An 18,485-nucleotide genomic window follows, 5' to 3' on the forward strand; every position below is an offset into this window, starting at 1 on the left:
CTCTCGTTATGAGCAACCTTGTTGTTGTTGATGAGCTTTGCCTCATTTTTTTTGTAGATGTTCTTTTCCTTTGAAGCTCTGAGAGCGATAAGCCAAACATCCTTGAGGACATTTTGTCTGGCAGACAGAAAGCTGTGTGACATAAAAGAGGCTTTGTTTTGTTTGGTATATTTTCTTTTTAACACAAACCTCATATTTTTGTTATTTTTAAGATGATGCTTGGACAAAATCTCACACCGCAGATTGTGTCACTTTCATCCTGCGATTCAATTTACTGCGAATCCCAGAAACTGAACCGGGCTCGGCGGCGGTAACACGGTATATAAATGAATCTGTGACTTCAACCTACAAAGAAGTAGGTCAGAGTCGGTCGGGGCTTTTTAACAAAGGCCGGTTTGATCCAGAAGATCTCAGGTTCAGATGCCGGTGGAGCACTCTTTGATGGAGGACTGTTTGAAACGCGACCCCCTCGGCTCACCAGCATGCAGTGACTCCCTTCAACATCCCGGGTGTAAACTCTACGGTTTATTAAAGGGTCAAAATCAGTCCATAGAGAAACATAATCCCAACAGACACATACACACAAGTCTCAACAAAAACACCACAGCTTGGCCAGTAGCCTCAGTGTATTGATCATGAATGCTCTGTGAATCATTGCGTGAGTAAAATAAAAAAAAAAAGTACAAATGGAGAGAGATGCTTACATTACAGACCTGTACACTCAGCTGAGTCATCAGAAAAACACAAAAAATACATACAGTACTGCGGGAGGGTTGTTGTTGTTATTTTTATGCCTTTTTTAAAAAATATTAATTTGGGGAACATTCCTCCCTTTCATGTTCATTTTCAGCCACTTAGAAATATCTTGAAATCATTCAAAGGCCCGGTTTTGGAGACGAGTTTCCATCAGTCGCGACAGGAATAATATATTAGTTGATTAAAAAATAAAAGACCCGGCCAGCTCAACGAAAAACTATCATCTGGAAAACACGTTAGTATCTGAATTAATGAACTTTTTTTTGTCTACATTCAATCAAAATCAAGGCATTTCACTTTGTTTCATTTACACGTCCGGTGTTACACTCGCCTCGATCACAAGCTACTGCTGGAGTCCAAAACGCACACATCCTGTACAGTATTCATGTCTGACACACAGGTACAAACATGAACATAAAAATCTCAGTCTTAAAGAGTCCATCGAAGAGAAAACCGAACGGTGAATCTCTGGACAGCTGCGCGTTTTATACACAGAACCGACTGTACAAATCATACAATAACAATCTGGAAAATGAAGCACTTTTTTTTAAACTTTTAGATTCATAGTATTTCATCAATGCATTTCTATACAGGTATTTTGATCATCTTTAAAACCGCCGACCCAAGTTTTTCATATGAATTCACACAACAGAACTTATGTATTAACGACCAGCTGGATTTAAAACGGACATTCATTGTTAAAGTTAATAAGACTTCTGTACGTCTGCTCTGCTCTGATTGGCTGCAGGTGGATTTCCTTTCTTAATTGAGAGGAGAATAAAGTGGAGATGAGATGTGAATCATACCGTCTGATACACAGTTCAATACATTCCTATTAAACGGGACTGCAGAGGCGTCCGGTTGTGTTACCTTACCGCCGAGTACAAAGTGTCGTCAGGACAGTTTCTCTTTTCTTTTTTTTTTCTTTTTTTTTCTTTTTTTTGGTTAAATCTCTGCTGCAGACTGAATGTGAGTCTGTGTGTGTACCAGTTTTTTTTAATCACTGACACACACACACACACACACACACACACACACACACACACACACACACACACACACACACACACACACACACACACACACACACACACACACACACACACACACACACACACACACACCTTTAAAACCATCATCGCTGGCCTGTGTGCGGATGTACAGGACATTATGAGGGCAAAGCGACTCGTACACACACGCACACAATATGCCACACCACATTTCCAATTATGACACGGCTCTCCTGGAGGTGCTGTAACTCAAGCTGGTGCCGCCGCTCTTGTGAGTGATCTTGAGCGTCGTGGCAACCGTCAGGCTCGGCGTCACGGCAACGGGGAAGCTGGACGCGGAGGACGCTGCGAAGCCGACTGTCGCGGCGACGGAGGGCAGCGGTTCATTCGGGCATCCGTACTGGAGCAGGATGTCGACGCACTCCTGGCTGCCGGCGTAGTGAGCCAGAGCGAGCGCCGTCTGGCCCTGAGCGTCCCGGTACCGAACGTCACAGCCGTACTGGAAGGAAAGAGGACATGACGACATGGATTCGGTTTGTTATTATCCTGTATGCAACATTTTACAGAGGTTTGATCACATGTGGAATAAAGTTCCACTTCAGCCTGAAAGCTGCTTTAAATCATCCAAAGAAGGTTTAACTTTGTGCATTTCGGACATTCAGACCACCTTAAGTCGTCTGCTGAGTCAGCTGTTTTAACCATTTTTGTTTTTTGCTGAGCTTATCATTTTGCCTTTTTTGCATAACCCAACGTGAAAGTTTGCTGTGGATGAAGAAATTTGAAGTCATTTCACACCTCGTCTGTGCTGCACCTGGTCTGAAACACTGTTCCTCTGCAGCTCTCTGTCGATATGAATCAGTGTGAGAACAACAGAGACCGAGAGAGACGCACCCAAACAAGCAGCTGCGTCATCACCACGTCGGCCTGCTGACAGGCGGCGTGCAGGGCGGAGCCGGGCAGCCGCAGCGCCAGCAGCGACCTGGAAGAGAGCGCCAGGCTGAGGGGGGCGTTGATGTCCTCCTTCGTGCAGTGGGCCAGCAGCAGCAGCAGCCGGGGGAGGTTGTGCTCCATCACTGCCAGCAGCAGGCGGCCTGACAGAGTGATGTCGGGGCCCTCGCCTGGAGTGGGAGGAGGCATCGGCGCCACAAACAGTTTCTGCTCATACTTGGCTCTGATCCACAACTCGCGCTCCTCTCTGGTCGAACAGGGAAACAGAAAAAGCTGAAACACATTCACAGCTTCTTCTCTTTTTTCTAGTTCAAGCATTTCCACAGAAACGTTTTCGGTGTGCAGCTCAGACTTCCATCCGTCTGAAGCCGGTTTGTGATGCGGTTTGTGTTTACCGTGAGGCATCAGGTGCCGGTTTACGGTGGCCCATCGTGCGCGCCTCCCAAATACAGTTGACCATGTGGTTGCCGATGGCGCTGAGAACCAGCGTGAGCTCTCGGGGCAGATCGTCCAGGGCCAGCGAGCGGACCCGCGACACGTGGGTCCCCAAGTTCCTGTGGATCCCGGAGCACTCGATGCAGATGAGTGCGCCCAGATTGAGACTGGCCCAGGTCGGATCTTGGAGAACAACAACAAAATATACTCACATTTTCATTTGACACTGCTTAACATTTGAATTTGTTGTGTGTGCCAGTCTGGCCGTGTTATCCCACAGAAATCTCTCAAGCTGTGTGATATCCTGTCGGGACAAGTTTGACAGGGAGGCTGTTAAATCTGAGAACGATAAATCCTCCGGCCCTTTAAAGTGTTCAAACGATATAAAAATATTCACTGCTCGGTCTATTTCTGTTTGGTTTTGTGATATCCAACACCCTGAATATAATTATAGGACATGTTCACTGACTATATAAAAACAAAAGTTCATCGTTAGTATGCGTCGCAGCTCACTGCCAAAATCAAACAAGTCACAATGTTTGCACGTCCTTCCTAATTGGCTCACTTAGCTTCTAATTAATATTATTTCTTTTGCCAGATACTTTCCTTATGTAAGTAAAAAAAAAAAAAAATCATTTCAAGGACTAGATTAAAACTGTGCTCTGAACCCGTCAGCAGGTTTCTTTAAAATGGCCTTCATACTTTAACAATAATCAAAAGTAGCATAAAAGTTTCAGTGCATATGAGGAATATGTCATTCAGGTAGCGGGGCATCAGCCCCCACAGAAACTGAAGGAGGTTCAAGTGTTTAGCAAATTATTATGTCCTCACTCTGCACAACCTCTTGAAATACAAAGGTATTTTTGTGTCTTCATTATGTAAGCAAAAAAAAAAAAAAGCAGCAATTTTCCTGCACTGCAATAAAAAATAAAAAAAATCCAGTAAAAATATATGAACTAACAATAAAAAAATTTCCATTACAGAGACATTTTCTCCGTTTTGGTAGTTTGTGTCACAGAATTCAGAATTGTAGTGGGCGGGGCATAGAGGACACGGAAGTTTCTATTGGCGGTTTGACACACACACACACACACACACACACACACACACACACACACACACACACACACACACACACACAAACAACCAATAGAAACTTCACAAATAAAGGTTTTTAAGAGTTTCAGAAGCAAAATTCTGAATTCTGTGACCAAAAGTAACAAAACTGTAAAAGCAAATTTGGTTGCAATGCAAATAGTTGAATTCTCAGTTCATTTATATTTTTGATTGCAATGTGAAAGATTTGCTCTCAAAACAATTGTTTTTTCTTTTGCTTGCATGATAAAGAAGATAACTTCATATTGAAGAAGCTACACAGACGGAGACAAACTTAAAGTAAAATCTGACTAATAGAACAAAGAATCGGGGGAATTTGGGACGATGACACATGCAGGAGAGTTGGAACGGGAGGAAGCAGCCGTGAAGTCTGAACACTATGAGGGCATCACGAACTCGGAGCGTCGCAGTCAACGCAGAAGTTGTTTCCCTTCGCGTTGCGGATCGCCTGCAGAGCCACAGCTTCACTCTGGCTGTTCCTGCGAGCCTGCGAACGACCACAACCACAGGAAACGATCAATAACCATTCAGCAACGGAAGTGGAAACTGAGAGCGGCTCGTGTTGCCTTCTGTCGTTGGGTCTTGCCTTGTTCTTGCTGCTCTCACACAGCTGCAGGCTGGCCAGGATCTGGCTCTCGATGGCCTGCACCCAGGAGTCCCGCTCCTCCACACCCTGGGCTTCAAAGTGCCACGTCTGGCCGGTGCTCGACACGACCAGGAAGTCAAAGTTATCCTCATCTGACACAGAAAGACCAATTGGTTGTTTTGTCCACAGAAAATGTTAAAGATGCAGAAATATGAGCAGCAGCTTGTGAACATTATGAGCTTTAGTTTGCATACATCAGCGTAGTTGAGCATTGGAGTCGGAGTACAATCAGATATAAACAAGCTTTCTTATGCTCGTGAACTGCTGTTAAAAAAAATAATCCTTGACCTTCGTGCTAAAATCTGCATCCAAGTAGGAAGTGAAGAATACTAATTGAAGTGTGGTGAACGGTTTCATTTCTGCACGCTGTGTTAGAGCTGTGATACGTGCTGTGACGGACAGGTGGGCGTGTGCAGAGCGTCAGTGACACATCAACATTACCTGTCTTGCTTACGTTTCTTAAGCTACCAAAGCTTTTGAGTTTCCACATTTTGCGCTTTGCTGCATGAGAAGAGAGAAAATATCAGGTAGGTTTATTAACTTACTTTATCTTAATTAAGGCTGTGATTACAGGAACATGATGGTGTATTTTTTAGCGACATGCTGAATGCTGCCCGTTAAGACAGATGTTGTTGTTTTTTTGCGCCCACCGTCTGCTTGGCCGATGGTGGCGTCTCCTTTCTGGTTCATGCTCTTCTTCCTGCGGTGCTTCTTCCTGTCCGTCACCGGGGAGCCAAAGCCGGCATCTTTGGTGGAAGAGGAGCTGGACACTCCCTCCACTGCAGAGTCTAGCAACGAGAGCGGGAAAACATAAATCATGTGACGCTGCTGCAGAGTCTTCCATCTTTACGCATGATCGTTGGCAGCATTTCTTCGACACTCGTCGTGCGTTCCTCCTCTTTTTTAATCCTTTGAGCTTCATATGAAGGAAAGTCCTTTACTCACCGATGCTCTGACTGTGGTTGGAGAGCGTGGAAGGACCGAGCTGCACGCCTCTGTTACCCCTCAGGAACAGAGCCCCACCCAGCCCCTCCATCTCCTCCACCTGCAGGAGGCTGCTGGCGCTCACCGGGACTGCAGAGGTCACAGCAACACATTCAGACAAACATCAAATGGAAAAATCACCCTCTAACATCTAATAAATACGTTACTGATTTGGTAGAAACTGCAGAAATATTTAAGAGATGTAACTGAGTATGACTGAGGAAGTCTCTCTTGCAAAACTTGTAAAATCCCTTATGATGCAATTTTATTCTCCTGCAGAGGTTTTGCACTATACGGCAGTTTTTCTTCCTCCTAACTCAGTCTTGACCTCTCAGTTCAAAACAGACTGAAAATCCAAGGAACGATCCAGTTCATACAAAGTACTTCTGTCTCGTGCTTTCTCTTCTTTCCCTTTCTTCTGTTTATAATTGTTTTTTTTTCTTTAAAAAAAAAGCTACAATAGGAGCTGTATTTAACTCCACTCACATGCACCTGACTTCCACATTTAGAGAGACGAGGGTGAAGGTTTAAAATCAGCTGTGAAACATCACAGGAACTGAAGCTCTGACGTATTCATTTCAGCCTTTTCAATGCAGAGAACAACGTGTTTTCGTCTTTACCGTCGGGTCCCGGCGCATCTTTGACCCGCCCGTTGAGCCCGACCGGAGGGCCGCAGGTGGGTACGGCACGAGGCGGCCGCTTCCCCGGCACCTTCACCGTCACTCGCAGCAGGTCCATCTCCTTCCCCGGGGCGTTCAGCATGTAGTCCTGCCGAGACAAAGCAGTCGGCCGTCACCGGCGAACACCGGTCACGCTCTCGGCAGCGGCTTCGTGCAACACCGCGTTAACACTCACGTTGACGCTGGAGTGATAGGACAGTATGCCATCGTTGGACAGTGTCACGTACTTCTTCTTCCACTCCTTGTTGAGCGAGTTCCCGCTGCGCTTCAGCAAGATGCCCTGATGGAGGTGACGGATCCGAACAGTGAGGATTTATTGCTAATCATCTGTGTGTGTGTGTGTGTGTGTGTGTGTGTGTGTGTGTGTGTGTGTGTGTGTGTGTGTGTGTGTGTGTGTGTGTGTGTGTGTGTGTGTGTGTGTGTGTGTGTGTGTGTGTGTGTGTGTGTGTGTGTGTTCACTTCACACGTGTCAGAAGCATAATGACCGCTGGCTGCCAAGAAACACCCACCATCTTTTTCATCAGGCCCAACATGTGAGATGGCAGCGCTTCATCACGCCACATGATGAAGCCGGCTGTACACATCCGAAGTGACTGCTGTCCTCAGCTGAGGGTCATCAGACCATCATCAGAGGATGTGTTTCAATCTGTGTCCTACCTGTTTGATGGGGATGCAGCGCCCGCTGCCCAGATCGCCTTTATAGTCGGCGCTCCGTCTGTTTGAGTCGCTGCCTCTTCGACCCTGCAGGGAAAGAAATGAGGAGTAATAACTGCGTCAGAGGCAGGAAGGAGGCCATTAGTTCAAAAAAATTATTCATAACTCTCAAAGAATGGAATCTCCTGGAATGATTGTAAAAGCTGGCTTATAAATAGAGGAAATATTTATAGAAATAAATTCAATATTAGTTCCACAAAATATGAAAGCTGCACTAATCAGTGTTTTTGTATTAAAATTGGATCAAACGATGAGATATTAATCATCCAACTGCAGTTTTTTTTCAGCTCTTTTTCTTTTTGACCCATAACTTTCCTGTTTTGATTCACTATCATCAACACCGGACACAGACGGCAGCAGTTTTTTAATTTAAAAAAAAAAAATCCCTGATAACCACCGTACCAAAGTGAGTTCAAACAGGAAAAGGTCCAAAAAAACAAGGTCTAAAAACAAGATGCTTGTACATGTTAAAACAAAACTGAAGCTGATCGACTGGCAGGTGACTGATTCAGCAAGTTGATCTGCTTCTTGTTCAGATGTTGGCTTTCATCAAGTGCATCCAATCACCTTGAGTCTACTAGAGGGAAGTTTGTGTGCGGACGGTCGTTGGTTGTGACCCACTTTTGTTCTAAAAGCACCTTATTTTTAGAATTTGACTATGAAATAACCATCTGAATAAAGCTGCTTTATTTGATATTATAGAAGTGAATATTGGATTTAATATATCACATTAACTGAACACAACTTTATTGCTTGCATGAGTAATATTATACTGTAAAAAATGAGACAAAGGTTTGAGTATTTAGATAAACAGACGTGGATAAAATCGTTGTTTGAGACCGTAAAATTTCACAATATTACCATAAATTTGCTCTTGCAGTGATTTGTCTTCAAGAGCTTGTGTTCAGTTTAATTTTCAAACATGGGAAGAAAAAAAAAAGAGATATAGTTCAAGTTTGTCTTGAGTTTGGCGTGATTGGTGCTCGCTGTAACTCGTATTTACCGCAAATCTGGAGGTGCGCCGCCGGACGCTGCGGACCGAGCCAGGCGTAGCGCTGTCCTGTTTCTCTCCTCTCACTGCTCTGCCAATCTCTTTGTGACTGATCACAGGAGTGGAGGGAAGTGATGAGGAGTAATCACTGCTCTGACCTCCGTTACTGGCCTGAAGAGAGGAAACAGACAGAGCAGGAGGAGATGGAGTGATAATTGAGATAACTGAGTTTGATAAAAGAGTGTGAAAACCTCAAACACAGCAACAGAAGATAAATGGCACCGCTTTGAGTCTTTTTTTTTTTTCTTAGACAGAGTGAGTTTTACCTGTCCTGGAAAGACGCCGGAAACGGGGGTGGAGCCTCCGGAGTGGCTGGGAGAGTTGGGAAGAGATTTGCAGGAAGCCAGGAGAGCAGCTTGCTTCTTGGCCGCCATGATCTTCTGAGCAGCTGTGAAACAAATGACTGAACATTAGCACTTAAAGAGACGCTTGAGATTCATCCTCTGCACATTAGAGTCCGGCTCCGACCGGGAAAACACACCGTCAGTGAAGACTCTGTTCACGTTGAGGCCGTACGTCGCACACGTTTCGTAGTAAGTGCAGCGCCGCACGTCCGAGCACAGCTGCCTGGCCCGGGCGTCGTCTATCACTCTGGGGTTGGTGCTGCTGATCTTATCTGCAAAAAGGAAGACATTGCATGACTACAGCAAGAGTTCATGTCTGCAAACGTCTGAGCAGCAGCACGTGCTGAGTGAGAGTTTCACCCTGAGTGCCGACCACCACGAAAGGTATCTCGGAGACGGGCCGGTGGACGGAGAGCTGGTGGTAGATTTTGTAAACTTCCTGGAAGCTGGACTCATTTTCCAGACTGAAGACCAAGATGACTGCATCCACCCAGCTGGCAAACTGAGGAGGGAACAGAAAGAAGAAGAAGATACGTGAGAACAGGCTGAGAGGAACTTAAGTAAAGTTTAAAAGTGAAGGTAAAGGAAATAAAACTTTATTTATATTACCGCACACAAAACAAGTAAAATACAACCCTACATAAAGGATACATAAAGAAATGAAAAAAAATACATATAATAGATGATAAAATAGAAATAGATTCTCACCTGAGCTCCTGGGAGTTCTGTTTCTTCTCTGATTATCAGCAGGTGACTCTGTCCATCGATGAGGACGTCCTTAATGTACTGTCGTCCTGGCAGACAAGAAACACACAGCAGCCGTCTCAGTAAACATTTCACATGTTACAGCAGCTAATAACCAAACAAACAGGTAGTTGGCGAGATGGAGAAGTGAAACTAACCTTCTGCGTTCTCCAGCGGCAGGTAACTTCCTGTCAGGTGTCTGTGGACCAGAGCCGACTTCCCACTGCACAGACCTCCCAAAACACCCTGAAGAAAACACACAGACACCAGCAGAGATGAAATATGAATTCAGTCTCTGAACCCACTCACAGCTCGGTTACAACCGTGTCCTCGTTCTTACCAGGTGAAGCTCTTGTACAGTTTGGCTCATGGTCCATTCTTGACTGCTGGTGCATCCAGCTGAAGACAAACATGGACAAAAACATTGAAAAAAAAAAAAAAAAAGAGCAAGAAGGGTTCATTATTAAAGGATAAGGACAAGCAGAGAGTTACAATTAATTGGTAGCAGTAACTATAGTTAGTGTACTTTTTTTTTTTGTAGGTTAATATTTGTTTTCTGTTTTTCTGCTTCTCATTTTTGTGCTTAACTAGGCTAGGCTAGCCACACCTCGAATCTGTTTCTTTGCTAGAAACACAGAGATGAAATTATATTTGGTCTTGTCATTTGACTGAGGAAGATGGCTTAAATTTCAAAAAATATATAACTTTTCATTTTATGAAGAAGAAGTTTGTGGTACAGGGTGTCTGCAATTATCTAAAAAGCAAACAAACTCCAATAAAGAACCCCAAAAACACACCTTGAATTAAAAAAAAAAACTAGTCACTGACACGACTTATTTGGTTCGAGTTCAAGAAAATGTGAAGGAAAGCAGGATAAATATGCTATAATTTGAACAAGACCTGAAACCAAACCCAAATATCTGACTCTGGCCGAGTTGAAAATAAATACTATTTCCCAAAATGTTGAGAGGAGGAACTGCTGACTGCCGACCCGGTGGAATCGGCAGAGTGCGAAAGTCCAAGCTCCCCCTCGGGCTTCAGGGAGGCTGCAGCTCCTCCAGACACCGAGCAGCCAGGAAATTCATTCGAGTGTACGAATATGCAGCTCAGAGTGCACAAACACTGTCAGGCCCACCGTTTTTAGTTGTTTTTACCCTCCTATTGTGGCAACCCTGCAAAATCCCATCTTAACGAGGCATTTATTCTTTTATACAGCTTTGAAGAGAGAAAGCACACAGGAAAAAAACAAAAGGAATCCAGTCAGCTGCGGTGAGATAATTCATTTTGTTCCCCGTGCAGTTTCCCTCATTTCATGAATTTTATAGAAGTCGCTGTCAACTGAAACAAGACTGAATGTGCCACTTGGTTCTCAAAATGATGAAGAAAAAAAAAAGGACTTCAGAAAGACGACGATTTGAGTCAGAAAAGCTGGAATGAAAACGTTAATAAATGTGTTTTGCAGCCAGCAAGCAGGTTGAGATCATTTCCAAATGTGTCACATTGTTTGTCGAAATATGTCATCGTTTTACAATATACAAGTGTGTCAGTCTGCATTATAATACATCACAATTTCTCTCTAAGAGGGAAAACTACCGAAGCGGAGTTCCTGCTCTGCTGATTTTTCTCCTAAGAAGAAAGAATCTGGGACCAAACGATGTGAAGTTGAATGGTGAGATTTGGGTTAGTTTTATGTGAAATTTCTACACGACTCAAAGGAATTGAATCTTTGAGAATTGATAGAGGACATTAAGTGACTCGTCGTGTTACAGATCATCAGATGCGAGTGTCTCTGAAGAGGCAGATGACTCCCATCTCTCAGTTCTTTAAATCCCATCAAATTTTTACTAAATCTAACTGGTCGCAGTTTTAACTGGTTCCTCAAAAAAAGAGCATTTGCTCTGTTTCGAATGCAATGGAACTCCGTGTGAAAATATAATTTGTGCACAACACAGCTTCTTTCAGACCAAAATAGCTTCTACATTTATTATAATTTATTAGTAGATAAAAAACAAATTAATAAGATGTTTGTTTTTCAGTAATAAACACATCCATTTAGCAGTGACAGCCTGATATTCAAAATAGTAAAATAACATTAAATGTCGTGATGATAAATGATGGTGAGATTATGGCAAAATCCACCTCCTTCACTGGTTAGCTGTGATCATAATGATCTTATTTTCTTCTGCAGTTGCAGCGCTCAGTGCAGCAAGAAGCTGCTTCATCAGATTTGATGCTAATAGACTGAAATAAGATGCTTTAAGGAGGATGAATTATGTGACAAAAACACTTGAACAGTTACAGACAGCCGGGTTAGTTAAAGTCAAAGTGTGGGAGTTACAGCACGAAGGCAACTGTTGAAATGTATTCTTATTGTTCCTATCTTTATAACTCTATAGCTCAGGTTTTATTTGATCCTGAGGTCAGGAATGTATTTCATCTCCAAGCCCCCCCAAAAAATTTAAATTATAAATCACTTATTCTCATATTCAGCAGTAATATTATTCCCCAGACATAAAATTATGATGAAATAATCACTTTTAGTTTCTATATCTAAGACAGAAACTGCACATTCATTGGTGTCAGTTCTTAAAACCTACTGATTCCTTTTATGAAATGATTTACAATGTTCACACTATTGACAGACATGTTTTGTTTTGTTTTTTACATTTTAAAGGTCTATGTTCAACATTGAGGACATGCTGATGACACCTTAGTCTTATCTACGGTAGAACTACAGCTAAGAGACCTCGAGCCTAGGAGCCATGAAAGGTCGCCGCACACACCTGCAAACATGAAGCGGACACACTCACACGGTACGCTCTGGTTAACACTGTGAAAGAGCTCGCAGACGTACGCTGGTGTAGCAACCACATCATCGGAGACACACACACACACACACACACACACACACACACACACACACACACACACACACACACACACACACACACACACACACACACGTTGTTGTGCTGGGCGGAGCCGCGGTCGGATTCTAACTTCAGACCCTTCATCCCCATCTTTGGGCAATCCCCACGCCCACACTCCCCTCCATCGACAGCATCACGCCACAGACCAAACAGCATCTCTCGCGGCTTTGCTGTTGCCATGGCAACTCCGTTTTCCAGAAGCCTCCAAGCCCGGGTCTCCATACAATAAATGGTCTCTCATGGATACAGCGACATGTGTGTGTGTGTGTGTGTGTGTGTGTGTGTGTGTGTGTGTGTGTGTGTGTGTGTGTGTGTGTGTGTGTGTGTGTGTGTGTGTGTGTGTGTGTGTGTGTGCGTGCGTGCGTGTGTGTGTGTGTGAGGGAGCAACATCATGTCCACCCCGAGTATAAATACATCCTCTCGCATTTCATCAGAGCTCACCGATGTTTTTTTTTTTGTGGGGGGGGGTTTCTGAATTGAAAGGTGGATCGTTGATGTTTCTCCCTCCTCAGACAGCTGACATTATACACCGTGATTAAAGGCACATCCCGGCACAATGTTGACTGCGGCGCTCGCAAACACTTAAACACGACGCAGCAGTGACGGATGAATAGGCTCCAGTTGAAGGCTGATTAACTCCATGCACAGAGCAGGAAGTAGCAGGTTCCCCGCTTGCCTCACTCCGCCGATGAACACAGCACTGTGTATCCCCAACCTTAATTATTCATGTCCCACTTACTCCTGACAAATTATTCAGAGCTTACTCCAATCCCACACTCTCTGTTGCCCATCATTTCCTTTAGAATATATAAAACCGATGACAAATTGATCAAGCATATATTTCGTCTCAAATAGAAAAACTTTGAAGCGTTTTTTTGTAGTTTTTGACTCTAATTTCTGTTTGTTTGAGCGTTTGGGGAATTCATTAAAAAAAATAAAAAAAAAAAAAAAAAAAACCAGACATCGTAATCACAGTGAAAGTACACAAGGAGAGAGATCACAGCAGCTTCACTCTTCTGATGTCTACAGTGAAGCTTCAGCATGGCGTACTGACAGAGAACAAATTGTACTACATTTGAAAACACTGTCTTCAACACCAATTAAGTTAAAAATCCATTCGTAGCTGGCTGCTGCTGTTTGTAAGTCGGCCGTATTCATTGTCTGGCAGCAGTTTATTCATTTGCAGCGGCCTAATATCACAATCACCTCTGTACCACATGTCCTGCAGAGCCGAAATGATCTTTAAAAACAGAGCCAGCCTGTTTTCAAGCAAATCGAGCATATCATATTTTCTTTATACATTTTTCTGACTTCAGTAATTGATTGTTTGGTCTATAAAACATCAGAAATGGAGAGAATTACGCATTTTTCCAAAGCCTAAACGTGACATCTTTAAATTTCTTCTTTGATCCAGAACTAAAAAAAACAACTCACATAAAACAAAGAAAAGATGCAGCTGTACTTGAAAAAAGGACTTCAGTGATAACTGATTATCAAAGCGGTCCATCTTTATTGATCAGCTTATCTTTAGCCTTCTGTCCTCAGCTAATTGTCTCAGCTCTTTATTATCACTGAATCTACCCACGAAGAAGTGACATGTTAATATTAAAAGGACAAATGCCACTTAACCTTAAGAAACAAATATTCCACAGCCATACTAATCTCTCAGGCGGGTTTAATTGGTTTCTCCCCTCTGCAGCTCCAAATGCCAGAGCATCCGAGTTTTTATTTTATTTTTTCCCTCTTTGGATCTGTCTAACCTCTCAGAGGAGCCCCCATTTCATTAGATCCATTGGTGATTGCATTTCCACCAAATGCAGTTATTTCCTTTTATTTCAAAGCTCTTAAAAACTGATGCTCAGGGTGGTAATGAAAACGTAGAATTGTTTTACTAAATCCCCCAAAGACAGAAAAGGCGGACTTTAAACTTTCTCCTTGGAGCTTTATGTTGTTCATTTGTACCTGTTGAGTCCCAAACACTGATTCTGTTCACCTGTGAAGCTCTCAGTTACCACATGTTCGCGTTAACTTGTGCATTTAATTAAAACAATACCTATTTAATCAAAGAAAAGTGCAGAAGACGGGATTTAAACTCATGCTGCAGCCAAATTCAAATCCACTTTGCATTAAAATAATGATAATATATTTGCACTCACCTTATAATTGAATACCCCAACTGACTGCAATTTACTGCAGGAGCCCAAAATAAATGAACTGTTTAAGTAAATTAATGAATTGTAAGAGCATTACTGGGATTAAATGGGAGCTGATGTTTTTGGTTTCGGTCCACACGGCTGCAGAGGCCACTGGGCAGAGGACATGGTAATAAATATATGATCCTATTTAATCATGTAAGAAAAAAAGGGGCCAAATTTCATCCCGAAGCACCACTGATGGATGAACCAAAACAAAAAATATTATCATATTTTCTGCCACGTTTGTCATTTGGAAAATAGTTTTACATCAGATAGATTTAGTCCTCTTTATTTTGCCGAGTCTGCGCAGCTCACTGGGGTTTTGAAACGCTCATTAAAAAGAGTGAAGATGTGTGAAACTGTGATAAGCTGGCCGTTTATGTGTAAAAGTTTCGTGCGCAGATGCAGCAGATGGATGATGGATGGCGGTCTTACCTTCCTCCTCGCTCGAGCCCCTCTCCACAGCTGGATAGAGGGGCGGTGCTGCGTTCACACTCGGTGCCGCAGCTGTACTTTTGGTAAAAATCCCGCTGATGAACTTGAGCATCTTGCGGTCGCGTGGAGGAGCTCGCTGGATGGTTCCTCCCGGGCCCTCCTTCCCCTTCTTCAGGTCCTCCGAGGGGGAATGGAGGTCGCTGTTGTCCAGGGTGCGACTCGTGCCTTTCCTCGGAGGCCTGGACAAGTCGGCGGCAGGAGGTGCAGGTAAGGACACCGACACCGTTTTAAATCTCTCCCCCTGGGGGCTGTCCCGGGTCATGATGCCTGAAAACCCCCCGCTGAGGGGAGGCGCTCCGGGCCGGATGAGCGTCCCCCTGCCGTCGCTGTCCGCCCAGGACGCCCTGTAAGGCCCCAGAGTTGTAGCTGCCATTAACGGGGACTGGTCCCCAAAGCGGTTGTCCCTTCGGTCCAGAGTCTTTGCAGAGTGATACAAGGTGGTGTTGGTCTCTCTGAGCTCCCTCCAACACGCAGAGGTCCCTCCTGCGTGTGACCTCATCAGGACATCGGGACGCTGGCTCATCTGTGGCGGGACGGAGAAGGGGAGGCTGCAGCGCGAGCGGCCGCTCAGGTCCGCTCCGTTTTCACCCTTCAGGAACAGCATGGGGGGCTCCCGGTAGAGCTCCGTCTTAGGGCGCAAGGCTTCAGAGCGGGGGCCCTCTCTGCGCACGGTGCCCTCAGAGGTAGTTCCTCCGTACACCTTCACCATTTGTCTAACAGGTGGGTGTACAAAAGAAGTGTCTTTGCTTTGCTTGGCTGAGAAGATGTCTTTTTGGTGTGTTTCCCACCTCTCAGGCTTCCCTCTGCTCTCACCGGGGCTGCCATACTTCACCTGCACCTGTTCCACTTCCTCGCCCACATGCGTGTTTTCTTTTTCCGCCACATCCCCGCACACGGGTCCTTCCTCCTTCACGGGGGCAGCGCTCACCTCCTCCTGCTGCTCCTGCTGCTCCTGCTGCTCCTGCTGCTCCTGCTGCTCCTGCTCCTCCCTCTGAGGGCTCCCTTCCCCCTCTGGAAGAGCCTCCGTCTGGTTCGCCGCTACATCCTCTGGCACAGCCTCAACCTTCACCAGAGTGAGGGAGATGAGGTAGGTGGTGCGTTTCTGTGGGTTGCCCGCTTTGCTCATTGGGACAGCAGACCTCAGCACAGTGGCACCTGCTCTCTGACCTCAGCAGACCTGCACACCTCAGTCATGGCAACCGGGACAAGACTGAAGCAGAGGGAGGAGGAGAAAAAAAATTAAATAATCTCAGATCAAACACAGACATCTGATCAAACCCTGTGCAGCTGATAATGACTGATATCACAGTTTCCGTTCTAAAACCTTGATTAAAAACATGAAACCAGGTATAAAAATAGATGAATGCTTTCAATTGCAAATTTGCAGAATTTATTCAGAAGGCTGACCCAGTGGTGAAACAAGTCTAGACTGTTGTTTTTTTTTCTTGCCTCCATTAATCCTCTTCAATGCACACCGTTACTACTGGTTTCTACCACTGATTCATTCATAATCCTTCCTCCTGTCTGCTCACCAAACTCCTGTATTCTGTACAGAAATGACATGCGGACACACGGACGGACACGCAGGAGACATGTCTCTCCGCTGACTGGTGGTCCTTGCCTCAGATTTCAGCCTGGAATTACGCAACAGTCAATACACTCGGTTGATCCATTTCTTGACTAGGGTTGATCCCGGCTGAATAACGCCACCCTACTACGGTGTGCGTCTCGGCTTTGGCTCGTATCATACCTTCATTTTTTCCCCCGAAGAACATCCACTCACAGCTCCGTGTGCATTTGATCCGACGAGGAGTTGATCCTGCCACAGATTAGCATTCATATCAAATGGCACATCAAACAAGGCTGACACAGAGAGAGAGCGCCGGCAAAAAACAGGTGAAAGCGAACGCACTGGGAAAACATCAAAATGGAAATCATTCACTTGTCACGAAGCATCTAGCAGCTGGAGCCTCCGTTCGACAATGTCATGCATAAAATTATGTATGCACGGTGCGAGGATCATTGAGAGATGCTGAAAAACATCTGTTGTTATGTCCCCTGGATTTTTTTCGATTTTTTTCGAAGGAGATAAAGTAGTCCAATTTGAGCATCCCAAGCAACGCCGTCTCGTGCCCGTATCCCTCCTCTGGAGAGCAGCTCCTCTCGGTCACTGCATCCTCTCCTCCGAGTGCCTCATCCAATTAGCAAGTCAATAAAATGTGTCTGTGAGGGAGAGGAAGCCCACCACAGCTCCTCCTCCTCCTCCTCCTTTTTCTTTTTTTCTTTCCTCTCCTCCTCGCTACCACAGAGCGTTGCAGCTCAACGCTAACCTGCCGTTAGCCTGACGCACATCCAGCTCCACTCTGGATGCAGCTCCGGCGATCAGGCTGGGGACGGTGACGGTGGTGATGGTGGTCCTTCTTCGTGGGATTTTTATTTTTTTATCTGCGTCGACACAACAAAAGAGACAGGCGGGAGAAAAGGAGAAGAAAAAAAAAAAAAAAAAACCTTAGCTGTGCTCCTCCTGCCAGTGCATCTGCTCTGTCGGTGGCTCCTCTCTCCTTCTGGGCAGCTCCTGCTCTCTCTCCCTGCCTCGCTGTGTACGTCCCCTCTGAGGGAAAAGGTGAGGGTGGATAAATCTGGATAAGTGCTGAAGGAAATAAAATAGGAAAAGAATAAGGCAGATGTGAAAGAGGATGAAAGCTGTTTACGGCTGAACGAAGAAACGTCTTCTGAAATTTCAGAAGAGAAAACTGCAGATTCTAATGACACTGTAACGGGTTCGGGTAATTAGATGCAGGACAGGAGGAGAATATAGAAGAGATGGAGAGAAGGAAAATTAATGCTTTGGAAATTAACAATGTCAAGATATATATATATATATATATTTTAAATCCTGTCAATTTCACTCCCAGTTAAACACGAGTCCTTCTGGTCTTAATGGATCAATGGACCCAAGGAAATACCAAACAAAGATGAAACTATAAAACTTTAAGGGGGAAAATAAGCAAAACTAAGCTGTCAAAAAGATCAACTTTGAAAAGATCAGAGTCCACGTGAATATTTTACATGACACACAAATTGAAGCATATTTTACATATGTAGATTGGTGACTTTTTTTTGGCTTCAAATTTTAAATAGATTTATAGAATTTCGTTTGCTTTGAGAGCCGGATGAGAAGATTGATGTCAGTCTGATGTTTGCACAGTAAATGGAGAAGCTGGATGCAGCGACTGGAACCATTATGGGAATCAAATCAACGGTCTCGTTAAAGTGGGAAAAAAAATTAAAATAAATATCTGCCGATAAGCTCCTCCACAGCTCTTTAACACGCCTCAGTATCATCTCTTGGGTTTTACTTTGTTATGGTTATAAAATACACAAACCAAATTATAACAACGATACGTGTAACGGGGGGCGATGGTGCATGAAGTCCA

At 44.4% G+C, this 18,485-nt stretch overlaps 1 protein-coding gene across 4 annotated transcripts; it reads right to left on the reverse strand.

The window, feature by feature from the left end:
* Positions 1-512: 512 nt before the first annotated feature.
* Positions 513-17,735, reverse strand: LOC138627145 (arf-GAP with GTPase, ANK repeat and PH domain-containing protein 1-like). Of its 4 annotated transcripts, none has more exons than XM_069709287.1 (20): positions 16,799-17,734; positions 14,989-16,258; positions 9,769-9,827; positions 9,587-9,674; positions 9,393-9,478; positions 9,045-9,186; positions 8,822-8,956; positions 8,607-8,728; positions 8,293-8,451; positions 7,233-7,316; positions 6,751-6,855; positions 6,516-6,663; positions 5,857-5,985; positions 5,562-5,699; positions 5,353-5,412; positions 4,852-5,003; positions 4,662-4,752; positions 3,110-3,332; positions 2,658-2,961; positions 513-2,265 (listed from the first exon to the last, which is right to left on the reverse strand). In XM_069709287.1, the coding sequence occupies exons 2-20, from the start codon at positions 16,172-16,174 to the stop codon at positions 1,984-1,986; spliced, it is 3,693 nt and encodes a 1,230-aa protein (XP_069565388.1). In that variant the 5' UTR covers positions 16,175-16,258; positions 16,799-17,734; the 3' UTR covers positions 513-1,983. The 4 variants fall into 4 exon arrangements, with proteins under 4 accessions (XP_069565388.1, XP_069565395.1, XP_069565404.1 ...); XM_069709294.1 differs by having other exon boundaries at positions 16,670-17,734; XM_069709303.1 differs by lacking the exon at positions 16,799-17,734 and adding an exon at positions 16,581-16,672.
* Between the last annotated feature and the right edge of the window lie 750 nt (positions 17,736-18,485).

Source organism: Brachyistius frenatus, unplaced genomic scaffold (genome assembly GCF_029030835.1).
Source record: "Brachyistius frenatus isolate BFR_SWC_R1_liver_20210118 unplaced genomic scaffold, ASM2903083v1 Contig_4, whole genome shotgun sequence".
NCBI lineage: Eukaryota > Metazoa > Chordata > Actinopteri > Embiotocidae > Brachyistius > Brachyistius frenatus.

Bases quoted from the DNA above. Each gene is read 5' to 3' on its own strand.
- LOC138627145 (XM_069709287.1), bottom strand. From the start codon at position 16,174: ATGAGCAAAGCGGGCAACCCACAGAAACGCACCACCTACCTCATCTCC. The intron at 7,317-8,292 runs GTAAATACGAGT...CTTTCCCTGCAG, and splicing joins GGCGCACCTCCAGATTTGCG to GGTCGAAGAGGCAGCGACTC. The intron at 4,753-4,851 runs GCAAGACCCAAC...GGTCGTTCGCAG, and splicing joins GTGAGAGCAGCAAGAACAAG to GCTCGCAGGAACAGCCAGAG.